At 35.7% G+C, this 12,085-nt stretch overlaps 1 protein-coding gene across 10 annotated transcripts in view; it reads right to left on the minus strand.

Moving 5' to 3' along the window:
- Positions 1-12,085, minus strand: part of KIAA0825 (KIAA0825 ortholog) — a 443,996-nt gene that overhangs the window by 285,805 nt on the left and 146,106 nt on the right. For all 10 annotated transcript variants that reach the window (XR_016220532.1, XM_017344597.4, XM_017344595.4 and 7 more), the window contains 3 exons: positions 11,557-11,707; positions 6,083-6,273; positions 3,681-3,863 (listed from right to left, as the gene is read on the minus strand). Coding sequence is in view for 9 of the 10 variants with exons in the window: in XM_017344597.4 (XP_017200086.4) it covers positions 3,681-3,863; positions 6,083-6,273; positions 11,557-11,707 (525 nt within the window). In the remaining variant the exon portion in view is untranslated. The remainder of the gene's footprint in view (positions 1-3,680; positions 3,864-6,082; positions 6,274-11,556; positions 11,708-12,085) is intronic.

Raw genomic sequence — 12,085 nt, forward strand, 5'->3', positions numbered from 1 at the left:
AGATCAGCTCCAGCCATCGCAGCCAATTGGAGAGTGAACCAGTGGATGGAAATTCTCTCTCTGCCTCTCCTTCTCTCTCTGTGTAACTCTGACTTTAAAATAAATTAATTAATCTTTTTTAAAAAAAGCTTTAAAAAAAGCTACTATGGACATTTCTGTACAAATCTTTGTGTGGACATATGTTCTCATTGCTGGATCAGAAGAAGATGTGCTCGACATTTTATATATAAGTATACTCTATGCTCAACATTTTGAGAAACTGCCTAACTGTCGTCCAATGTGTGCAAGCCATTCTTGAGGTATGAAAACTAACTTTTAAGCCAACATATTCCATTTTCTGAGGGACAGTGAAATAGCTGAAAGGAAAAAACCAATAAAGCCAAGACAAAAATCTCAAAAGACCTAAAAATCAGTTTGGAACAGAACCATGGACACAACACTGGAGTGTGTTGGAATTTAGTGATTCAAAACTCTCTTGAGTAGCACCAGGTAAACCCCAAGATGAGTCTAATGTTTCTGGCTCAGTGATCAGCATTTTGGCCTACTTCTAATTACCTTGGCCTTTGCTTGTGTGTTGGTGCTTGGACTGACACCCCACAGTACAGTGAATTAAGCGTTGGGGACAGCCAGCTTTCAAAACATTTTTACTTTGAGGAGTTTTGATGTGATACATCAAAATATTTTGGAGATGAATATATGAACTTAGTAGTTAATTTTATTACTGAAATGTTTATCAGACTTCCCTAAATTGCTTGAGAGTAGATATTATATCATGCTTACTGTTATATCCCCAAGTGCTTAATCATAGAGTGGCAACAATGTTTGTTGGATTGAAACCAAATTTCATTTACTTAATATTCTAGGTATTAATTTTTAATTTGCTATATAAAAACTAAAAGTAATAGTCTATGCAAGCAAAACTCTACATGTGAAACCAATTTGTAGGTATGTGTGTGAAAGTATATGTGAATACATTACTTGTGAATGTGCAGTTTTAACTGCGTTTATGAAAGAACTACAAGCGATAAGCATTTTGGAAAATACATGGTGAGTATTTTATGTTTCTACCAGTCTCTTTCCCTAGAGTATAAACCTAACATTCTCTTTTTACAACATTCTAACAGAAATCCACATTTTTGCACACAGGTGTCATTCTTCTTTTTAAAGAATTTACAATTCGTATTCTCATTCTGGGATTCAGTGGTCCTATGCTAAGCTTGGACAGAAAAACATGCTCAGGCCGGTGCTGTGGTACAGCGGGTTAAAGCCCTGGCCTGAAGTGCTGGCATCCCATATGGGCACGGGTTCTAGTCCCAGCGGCTCCTCTTCCGATCCAGCTCTCTGCTATGGCCTGGGAAAGCAGTAGAAGATGGCCCAAGTCCTTGGGCCCCTTTACTAGCATGGGAGACCCAGAAGAAGCTCCTGGCTCCTGGCTTCAGACGGGTGCAGCTCCAGCCGTCACGGGCAACTGGGGAGTGAACCAGCAGATGGAAGACCTCTCTCTGTCTCTACCTCTCTCTGTAACTCTGTCTTTCAAATAAATAAAATAAATCTTTAAAATAAAAAACATGTTCATTATCTACTTGAAGTAAAGGCAGTCTACCTCTTAAAAAGGCATATCACATAGAGTGACTAATATAGGGTATTGATTATATAAAAATTCAATGCTATCAACATCTGATTGTTACTTTTCATCAATACTTTCTTTAAAGCAAGTAGTTTAATTTTTAAATGTGAGCTAGAGGCAATTTTTTTAATGTTAATAATACAACAATTTCATATCTTGGCTATGAGAAGACGCTCAGTAAGTTATCAGAGTTCTTGTAACACACATATGTTCCTCTCCGGTCGGTGAAAATCACAATGCCCAGTAGATTTCCTTCATCAAGACAAAGCAAAATATATTTCAAGGATTAGATTTAAGTTCTAGGGAAATGATCATGTCAAAATTAAATCAACCTGAATGGATAAAATTTGTAAAACTGCTTAAACAGAAATATTGTAAAAGAATTAAAGTATATCTAGACCTTGGCTCATGTTTCAGACTAACATAGCTATCTATGTATGTTTTACACGAACAAAAACCAGAGGCAGTGCTTGGTGTAAAATGTTCTGTAATCATGGTTGAAATTAGCAATTTAAATTTGCTGAATGAGGTTACAGTGCAATATCTAACACACAAATCAGAGAGATTTGAGTCCTTGCATCCTTGTTCAAAAATGTATCAAAAGGCCACAGGTTAACAATAATGAATGTATGCTACACTATTACTATTAAAATATGCAATCTTTGATAATAATTTATTTGTTTTACAAATGTATTGGGGGGTTAACATTTTTCAATTCATCTGTGACAAACCATGAAATTCAATATTGATCACCATGACCAATCCATGAAATTTGTCGACTTTGTTCCTGATTTTCACAGAGCCTTCCTCTTAGATGAAATGACCCATTGAATGGAGAGCATAGCAATTTTTTCATCTACGGTAAATCAGTTTAGTTTACTAGGATTTATTATGGGTTTCAAACTAGAGCTTTTTATGATTAGAGACCATTATATAGATAATATCAACCTTACGGCGATTTATCTCACTGTTTCTTCCTCCTTCTGAAAGCATTTTTCCATGTCTAAAATGAGTTCTTATTTTGGGTTACCACATGGAACAGTCTTTACACAATGTGTTTTTTGAAAGTCAAAAAGTAGGTAAAAATTATTATAAAATTAAAATCACAGTAATTAATTACTCATACAATATCTAACACAAAAGTCTCAAAATTTATTGAAAATCAAGATTTATTTATCACTATCACCAAAATATTATAGAAAAAAATCCTTTACTTAATTTCTCCCAAGGAACAGAAATATTCTGTAACATTTTTACTATCCAAGAAACTAAGATATATAACTATTTACTATTGCAAGATAAAAATGATAATTTTGGAAGATGATTTAAACAAAGATACTAATATTTTATTATGAGTCTATCCTAACTTCATGTTATACCATAGATCTGAATCAAATTAACCAGGAACAAAAATTCCACATTTTTAGATTTTTCTAAATCTTACTTGTTTATCTAAGTAAAATATTTCAACATTTTTCTTACTGTAATTGTGTGTTTCTATATCCATTTGTTATTACAACCTGCGACACTAAAGCCTCATGTTAAAAAAGTTTATCTATGGCAGATTAACTGAAAGTGTAGAAATACTAGGTCTCTTCCAGATTTGGGAACACTACAGAACAATTCTTTAAAATTTCTTTTTTATTAGAGAAAATAATGTTATATAAAATTAAAAACTAAAACCTGAATTTTTAAATAGCAAGAAGCAAGTAGGTATAATTTTTTTTGTCATAGAGTAACAAGCAGTGACAGCCAAATTACTCATACTATTTGATCATTTAAACAACTGAAATAGTGAAGCTCCAATTGTTCCTGTTTCTACAGGAGATTTATCAACAGCATAGGATTGTCCAATATAGAATAATATATTTTGGTGGGCCTAAAGTGCTTTGGTTGGGGTTAGTTTAATAAAATTATCCAGTTTACAATATAAAAAAAACCTTCAAAAATTTCTGCTTGCCACTTTACACAATAAGTGGTATGAAAATGACTTTGTTAAATCACATTATCATAATATCATAATAGCTAAAAATAAAATATATGTGATACTTACTTATACAATTCTGTTAATGGTGAAGTCAAAATGACTAATGTTGTGAGCAGATTGTTACAGTAGGTATGAATTTTGAAAATTTTATTGTCTCTATACTCATGAGGATTCAAAAGCTGCTGTCCAGATGAACAAATTGACCATAACATGTTTTCAGTGCAAATTAAAATTGTTGTGACATCGAGTCTATGGGAAAGAAAAACAAATCACATTAAGCAAAATAATCGCTCTGCTCTCGTCAGTCTCTCTTGTGCTAAGCACATGTGAAAACAGAAAGATTTGGTTAGATATCCGAGCTTCAGAGATCAACAACAGAGAGCACCAAGGAGATCTTTTTGAGTAGCTGACCCTTACTGCCATTACCTATAGAGACGCTAAAATCTATAATAATGTCTTAGGAGTATTTTTTTTTAAGTAAGTTTATTTTGCATCATCAGGATTATGTTCAAGAAGTCCAAGAGACTGTTGTCACAATTACACTGAGCACAGTAAAAGTTAGATGCGAAGCTAGATGTGCCACTTGTTATTCTCCACATAGAAAAGGTAGGTAAAAATGATAGCAGAACCATTTTCCTTCCCCATGTGTTAAGTTGTCAAAAGAACGTTACCTGATTGGGTATCATGTCATCCCAGCAAGCGGGAAATGAGAAGAAAAGCACAAATGGAGAAGGTTCAGAAATTTCTAATATTAAGTAACTTTTTGGAAAACATTGTGCATTAAATCTCTGATTCATACGCTTGTCTATTGTCATTTTAATCTTGAGTTTTAATAAGGACTCAAAGATCTGTGTTAAGATTATTTTGATGTGACAAATTGAACAGATCTAAGTTAACTTCCTCTTTTAAATCGAGTTGAAGAAACAGAACGTGAAAAGTTTAAAAGAATAAGGAGAAAAGTAAGCTAGCTTTGGCCTTAAATTTACTGTAAGTAATAGATTTTTATATATTGATTATATAACATTTATTACATATAAATCATATATATGATTTTGTTCACATGACCGTTGGAGGCTATTGGAAAACTCAAGGCATTGATAATCACCCTTAGAGAGGTTTTATATTAGCTTATATATACTTTCTCTAATTGCTAAACTATTACTAATTCAAACTAAGTCTGCACACACACACTACATATGGTCAATCTGACTTCCACAATAATAGTGGTTTAGCATTAACTATTCAAATAAAAATATTTATATATTTTACTTATACAAACTTAGAAGCAGTAATTCTAGCTTTGCATGGTATTTTTATGCAACTATTCAGAAACAAAAACCAAAAGTCTCAATGGTACAGTTAATTAATTAAATATACTACCTATTTCATGTGCTAATAGTAAATCTAATTTCATAAATATCTCATAATGACTTGGCACCTCATAGTCAAAAGTGATTTATGCTACATAAAGAGAAGAATGAAGGTGCTCTTTGCTCTCAGAAGGAATTTTCCATGTATCCTTCAGAGTTCAATTTTTTAAAAGAAAGCTTGGTCAGTAATTCAAAACAGCCTGTGCAAAATACCATACTTATGAAACACTGTAGCAGGACCTGAACACCCTTCAAATTGCAGCATGCTTTACAAGAACATGATCAGGAAATGATTCCTCTTGCCCAGAAAAATAAAGGCCTCTGATGTCTGAAGTTTCCTCTTAAAAACATATCTGAGAAAGGATTTTTTATACCTAAAAGATAGGTCTTAATCACACCAGAGAGAATATTTATAAAACAAAAGGCCTCTGCATTTAGATTATTGCTGTCATGTAATCAAACTTGTGTAATATTAATTGTCTAGATTCTTCAAAGAATCGTATGATAATTCAGTCTTTGACTTAATACCCTGTGTCTGTTGCTCCACATTTTCTGTGATTTCATTCTGTTGAACTGGCTTTTGGTAATGCAGAGTAAAAAGAAAAGAAAAAAATAAACAAAAGAGGAAAGAAGGAATTAGAATACATTAAAAAGAAAATGATTAGACAAAGTAGTTTCCTTAATGAAGATAAACTACTATTTAAAGAATTAAAAAAAAAAAAAAGCCTAAACTAAAATCCCCTTGCGTGACAGCGCTGCTGTTTTTTTCTCCATTCCAGGGCCTTAATTTTCCATCTTTATCTTACTAACCTGTGTGTATATATGCACTAGCTTACAAGACATCTTGAATCATTTCTTAGAAACAAGTGGGTTCTACAGACAATTTTCAGAAGAAAAAAAGAGCAAAAGTTATTTTGATTCCAGTTCCACAGTTTCCACTTAAATGCCTCAGGAGAATTGAATCTGATTTCCTTTCAGGTGTTAGAGACATGTGAAATACACAAGGAGTTGTCAAGAGACTTGGAATTCCATGCTGCTTTATACCAACTGATGACAAAGTTGTCTTGAAAAAGCAATGGTTTTCAGAACTTCAGTTACCTTATCTGTGGAGTTCTCTTACAACTGGGACGGGCCCGGGAATATCTGGAGGCCAGCAGACCCAAAGATTTCTCCAGCACTTCTGCTAGGATCTCCTGGGCTAACGTAGGGGGCAGGATGGTCCAGAGATCGTGATGAAGAGCCCAGCAGAAATAATGCCACATCTGGAGCGCGAAGGAGCATCTTTCCCCCTGGCAAAACCACCATGCATTAAACAGCGGGAATCACATCTTCCAACATGTCAGTTCACTTCCTAGGAACCTAATTAGTTCAGGCTGGAAGGAAATAGCTGCAGAGTCTGACACACTAGATGACCAAGAAAGATTTTTGACAAGATGTAAAACATCCTTATTGACAAAGGAACATATGTTTTATTTCAATTACGAGACCAGATATCCTAGTGCAAATCCGGACCACAAGAATTTAAACTAGCAATCCCTGATTTACCTACTCCTGGCTTGGGGTTGAAAATTCACTTTTAAAAAATAAATTGGCTTTGTAGTTGGTAAACAAGTTATGTCAGCTATTTTAAGATAGTGAATTGATTTCTCTAAAATTAAAATCTTTAAATTGTTCAAATGGGTATACTTTTTCTGAGGCTATTAGCATCACGGAGATAATTTTACAAATGTTTCAGATTTTGGATTATAATGAAATGACAGGGGTAAAAATAAACTTGCATACTATATCCCTACTCATATTTATGAAACCAAGGGTTTGCGTAACTACTGAAGATGACCATAATAATTAAGCTAAGATTGGCCGGCGCTGCGGCTCACTAGGCTAATCCTCCGCCTGCGGCGCCAGCACCCCGGATTCTAGTCCTGGTCGGGGCGCCGGAATCTGTCCCAGTTGCTCCTCTTCCAGTCCAGCTCTCTGCTGTGGCCTGGGAGTGCAGTGAAGGATGGCCCAAGTCCTTGGACTCTGCACCCGCATGGGAGACCAGGAGGAAGCACCTGGCTCCTGGCTTCAGATAGGTGCAGCGCAGCAGCCGCAACGCACCGGCTACAGCGGCCACTTGGGGGGTGAGCCAACAGAAGGAAGACCTTTCTCTCTGTCTCTCTCTCACTGTCTAACTCTGCCTGTCAAAAAAAAAAATAAGCTAAGATGATTCAACTTCATCTGTTGTGTTTTGATAACACTGGACTAGCAACAGATCCTTCAATAGCCTGATTTTTCAAGATTTTGTAAAGTTTAGGCAGCACACTGTCATTTCTGAGTACTTGTACAGCACTTCTTACTTCCAAGGGGCCAGAATCTCATTCTTTCCCACTCTTCCACACATCTCTTCTGTGTTCTGAGTTTTCCCTGATATAAATTCAGATCCAGCAGTGGTCAAGGCCAAGGGGAACACACAGAATGGGGAAGGTAACGTCAAGCGATTTACAAGTATTAATTAGGTAACATGCTCTTTGGGGAGGTATGCTAGTAGCTTGACCTCAATTTCTTCAAACCAGATCCAAACATTATTTGAAATAGGCAGAACAGAACGCATTCTTCACACATTATCCTGATTATGTTAATATGCCAAAAGTTTATTTCCTAGTAAATTTCCTCTTTTATCTCTAAGTAATTCTCTTTGACTTAAAATTTCTGCTTTGTCCATGATTTACATTTCTCAAACAAATGTCATCCTAAAACAAAAATCTCCTGTTCTCTTACATTAAAAGTTGACAATTTCTTTTCAGTATTTTTTACATATAATTGTCCTGATAGTTCTTTGATAACTAAAGTGTTTTGCGATCACTATCATAATAATACTTCATGGTTTCTAATGGCATTTATTAATGAGGATTATTATTCTGTAGGTAGAAAACTTGAACATCAAAATGTCAGTGTCAATTTCCAACAGGAGAATTCTTTGACCACTGGCTTCTGACTTCCCAAACAAATGTTTATCTAAACTGTTTAAGAAAAAAAAAAAATACTGGGATGAGTATTTAGGCTAGTGGTTAAGCAGCCAGTTTAGATGCCTATATCCTATATCAGAGTACCTGGGTTCAATTCACAGCTCCTAACTTTAGCTTAGTGCTAATGCAGATCTAAGAGGCAGCAGAGATGGGTAAGGTAATTGGATTCCTGCCACCCATGAGGGTACCTGGATTGAGCTTCTGGCTTCTGGCTTCTGGTCCTGGCCCAGACATTGTGGGCATGGAGGGGATGAATCAGTGGATAGGATCTCTCTCTGACTCTCAAAAAATAAATAAAAAAGAAGAACAGGGGCAGGTGCTGTGGCATAGTGGGTAAAGTCACCATCTGCAACATCGCCAGTCTTATATGGGCATATGTTCAATTCTCAGCTGCTCCATTTCTGATCCAGCTCCCTGCAAATACGCCTGGGAAAGCAGTGGAAGATGGCCCAAGTTCTTGAGTCCCTGAGCCCATTTAGGAGATGGGAAGAAGCTCTAGGCTCATGGCTTCTGCCTGACCCAGACTTGGCTATTGTAGCCATTTGGGGAGTGACCAGGAGATGGAAGATTTCTATTTCTCCCTTTCTCTCTGTAATTCTGGCTTTCAAATAAACAAATAAATCTTTAAAAAAAAGAAAAATACAACAGAAAAATACAAAAGTAATGATGAAACAACACAATTAATTTTTAATACTTTCTTTGTTAAATATTCTATGGTAAAGAATACATTTTAAACCAAGAAACAAGTTTTAAAGCTTGATTCTCTCATACTTTTTAGTTTGCATCTAAATTAAAGCAAGACTGATCTCAGCTGATATAAGAAATAATGAATGATTTATACTAACGTTCCCAATAGCAATGGATGGATTCTAAATAACAGGATCAACATGACTTTTCATAATTTTTTAAAAATATGAAAAACCAATTCCCTTAATAGCTACCTTTTAGCAATAATGAGAAAATAAAAATAGCTTAAGGTACACATATTTCTTCTCCTAAAAGTAAAAAAAAAAGTACTCATTTTAAAAAACTTCTTAAAATACACACTTCATGTCTACTTAAAAGTATTTCTATCTGGTCTTTGTTTTAACCGTTCTCTTTACAATGCATATAGTATCAATGTGTGCAAGGCTTTTCATTTAGTTTTTTGACCTGTTTCCCCATTTGTTGTCATTTCAAAAGTATTCTGCTAGTAAACATGTGCTATTTTTGCAGACCCACTATAATGTAAACAGATGTGAGCTTTTATTTAGATTATATATCAGGAAATAGGCAGCTGGGCTTTATTTTAGAAGCCACTCAATATTATCTTTGAACAGACAATTCTTTATTCTTTGACAATTGGAAAACACAGGTTCCTAAAATTGAGCATATGTCAGCTACACTAAAAGCTTAATTTTAAAGACGTAATGTGAAAACCCACTGTGCCATCTGACCAGCACCTCATCAGAGAAATACTAAACTCTCTGGCTCTTTTAACCTGATAGTTTAGAAAATGGAATAATGTATCCAGTGCTCACTTGCTATCATGAAACATGAGCAAATATTGCTCCATATCTTGCAAATTTGTTTACTCTCTCTTTATGACTTGCTGCACATAGCAACAGGTTCCCCTAAGATCTCTCTCCCACCCTTGGGTATCTCCTGTTGGGCAGATATCATCTCCAATCCTCTCAAAACAAGCTTGCCAAAAACAGACTACTTCTGTTTCAGAAAAGCAGTTGTAATAATGGGGAGAGAGGGGGGTGAGAAGCAGAAAGCAAGATAAAACCATGTCAGGTACTTCAGTTGTCAAAACAGCTTAAAATTTGTGCTATTTTTAGAAGGTTCTTACTCTTGGTAAATAGAAAAGCAGCATCACTTTATTTTTCTGAGCATAAATAACCACTGTTAACTCTGCAATTAAATTGTAAGCACTGACCATGTAAGTATATGGAAGCTACAGTACCATGTAATCACAGGGTAACTATCTCCTTATTTCTGTCTTTGACACTAAAGCCTTGTCATAAGATCTAAGAGTTGCATGTTACATGGTAATTTGGCTTTTTAAAAAAATACTTGGTAACTTCAATAACAGGTTCTTAATGCATCCACTTATTATTTATATTGTACAACTATTCTAGCTCCCAATTTGCATAACAGGAAACATCACACCCTGGTGTTGAGCATATCATGAGTTGATACCTGTTCTGTGCTGAAAACATGATATAAAATTGTTCATTAGTATACGGACACGTTGAAAGAGTTGGGACCATGAGATGGACTCATTTTCAGCCTCTCTGTGTACCTCCAGGCAAGTAAGGAAGCTGCAATGCTGCCAGGAGAGGGGAGGCCTGAGCTCTCCTTATCTCAGGCCAGCAGCTGCACCACACCACTTTCTCTCTCTCCTCCCGCTCACTGCTACCACTAGTGTTTGAAGGAGGTCAGGTTTGGAAAACTCTGTATGCATGCTCTTGCAGAAAGAAAAACTGCCTGGGAAGGGCCTCTAAAGGAGAGATGAAATGTCCTTAGAGAAAGAGCAAAGTCCTTCAAAAAGAGCTGCTTCTGAGCTGTCCCTCTCTGTTGTGGCAACATTTATTATGATAAGAACCCAGGCATCCGCAGAGCCGCAGGAACCTTCAGTCCTGGGAAAGTGACAAGAAGGACTCTGCTGAATAAAAGTTCACTCTGTTTCCCTCAATGCGCCACAGTGATCAGGACAACCCCCACACACACCAAAAAAAAAAAAAAAAAAAGTGCCCCCAAATGATACATTTCAATCAGAGAAAAAAGTGGAAAAGCTAAAGAAGCTGAGCTTGCTTGCTGAGTGTTTTTTTTTTTTTTTAACCCAATTCTCTTTTATTAATTTGTTGTAAATGCTTTCCCCTTCCCTAGCATCAACTTCAAGGAACTTCAATTATTGTGGTCCATGTATAATCAATGGGGTTTAGGGGGAGGCAAACTAATGAAGTCTGATGATGAATAATTTTAATTGATCCTAGGTTTGGTTGCACTGGGAATCATTAAGGCTTTAATTTGGTAGAAATTTGGGATTGCAAAACATGGGCTAAATGAAAATAGGTAAGCTATAAATGATCAGATGGGTCTTAAAGTACACTCCTAAGAATGTGCAATGAGAAGAAAAAAATTAGTATAAAGAATAAAGCTGCCTAATAAAAAGTATTTATCAAACACAGATGGAAATCTGTAACAAGGGGGGAAATGCAAGGATACCCATAACTGCTCCCTTTGGAAAAAAATACAAGGTTGCAGCATTCTGGCACTGTTATCTCTCTGAGTTTTTCACCATGTCCCACTATATTCCAACTTACACAGCACTGCAATGTGGCAACTCAAATTAAGTTATTTTTACTTTCAAGCAGAAGGAGAGTTCTGATGTCTAATTTATTTCAGGTTTTTAAAAACAGTGTTTTTCCTAAGCACAAATTCAATATTTAAAAAATATTATCCTAACAGCCTTCGTGTGTTAGTAATGCCAAGCTCATGTTTCCAATTAGCCAGAAAGCAGGTAGGCAGTAAAACATATTTGTGTAAAAAGGAGGGAGAGTAAACTTAACTTCACACCTCATAAAAAGCTTTGTAGTCATCCCAGTGGTGGCTCTCACCATCCTGTAAAATGCTTGTAGCACAAACTCTGACGCAGTAGTCCGTAACCTGAAACTGCAGAGTGTTGATGAATTCCTGATATCGTTGGACAGGCACCAGGAATATGGGTCTGTTCAGAGGGAATGATCAAAGAGACAGAGATTTAAGGCCTGTGCAGTAGGAGGTAACAATCTCCAGTACTACAAATGGTTTTGATTATTAGATATCAATCATTCATTTCCTCCCAATGCTCAAGTCTGCATCCACATTCACTTTCAAAAAAAAAAAAAAAAAAAGGCTGCTCTTTGTTTTGCAAGTCCTTTGAAAATGTACATCTGCTGTTCTACAAATATGCACTTCAACTTGAGACAAACTGCATTGTCAATACATCATTCAAAAATAAAAGTATTTTTGGTAAGCCTATTATTAGAGATCACTGCATTATTTAGGCATTAGGTTATTGTTATTACTGGAGAACAACATACACTTGTCAGAAGCAACTTGTATA

The sequence above is a fragment of the Oryctolagus cuniculus genome, chromosome 14, assembly GCF_051225735.1.
Source record: "Oryctolagus cuniculus isolate XC-2025 breed Fujian yellow rabbit chromosome 14, ASM5122573v1, whole genome shotgun sequence".
Classification (NCBI taxonomy): domain Eukaryota; kingdom Metazoa; phylum Chordata; class Mammalia; order Lagomorpha; family Leporidae; genus Oryctolagus; species Oryctolagus cuniculus.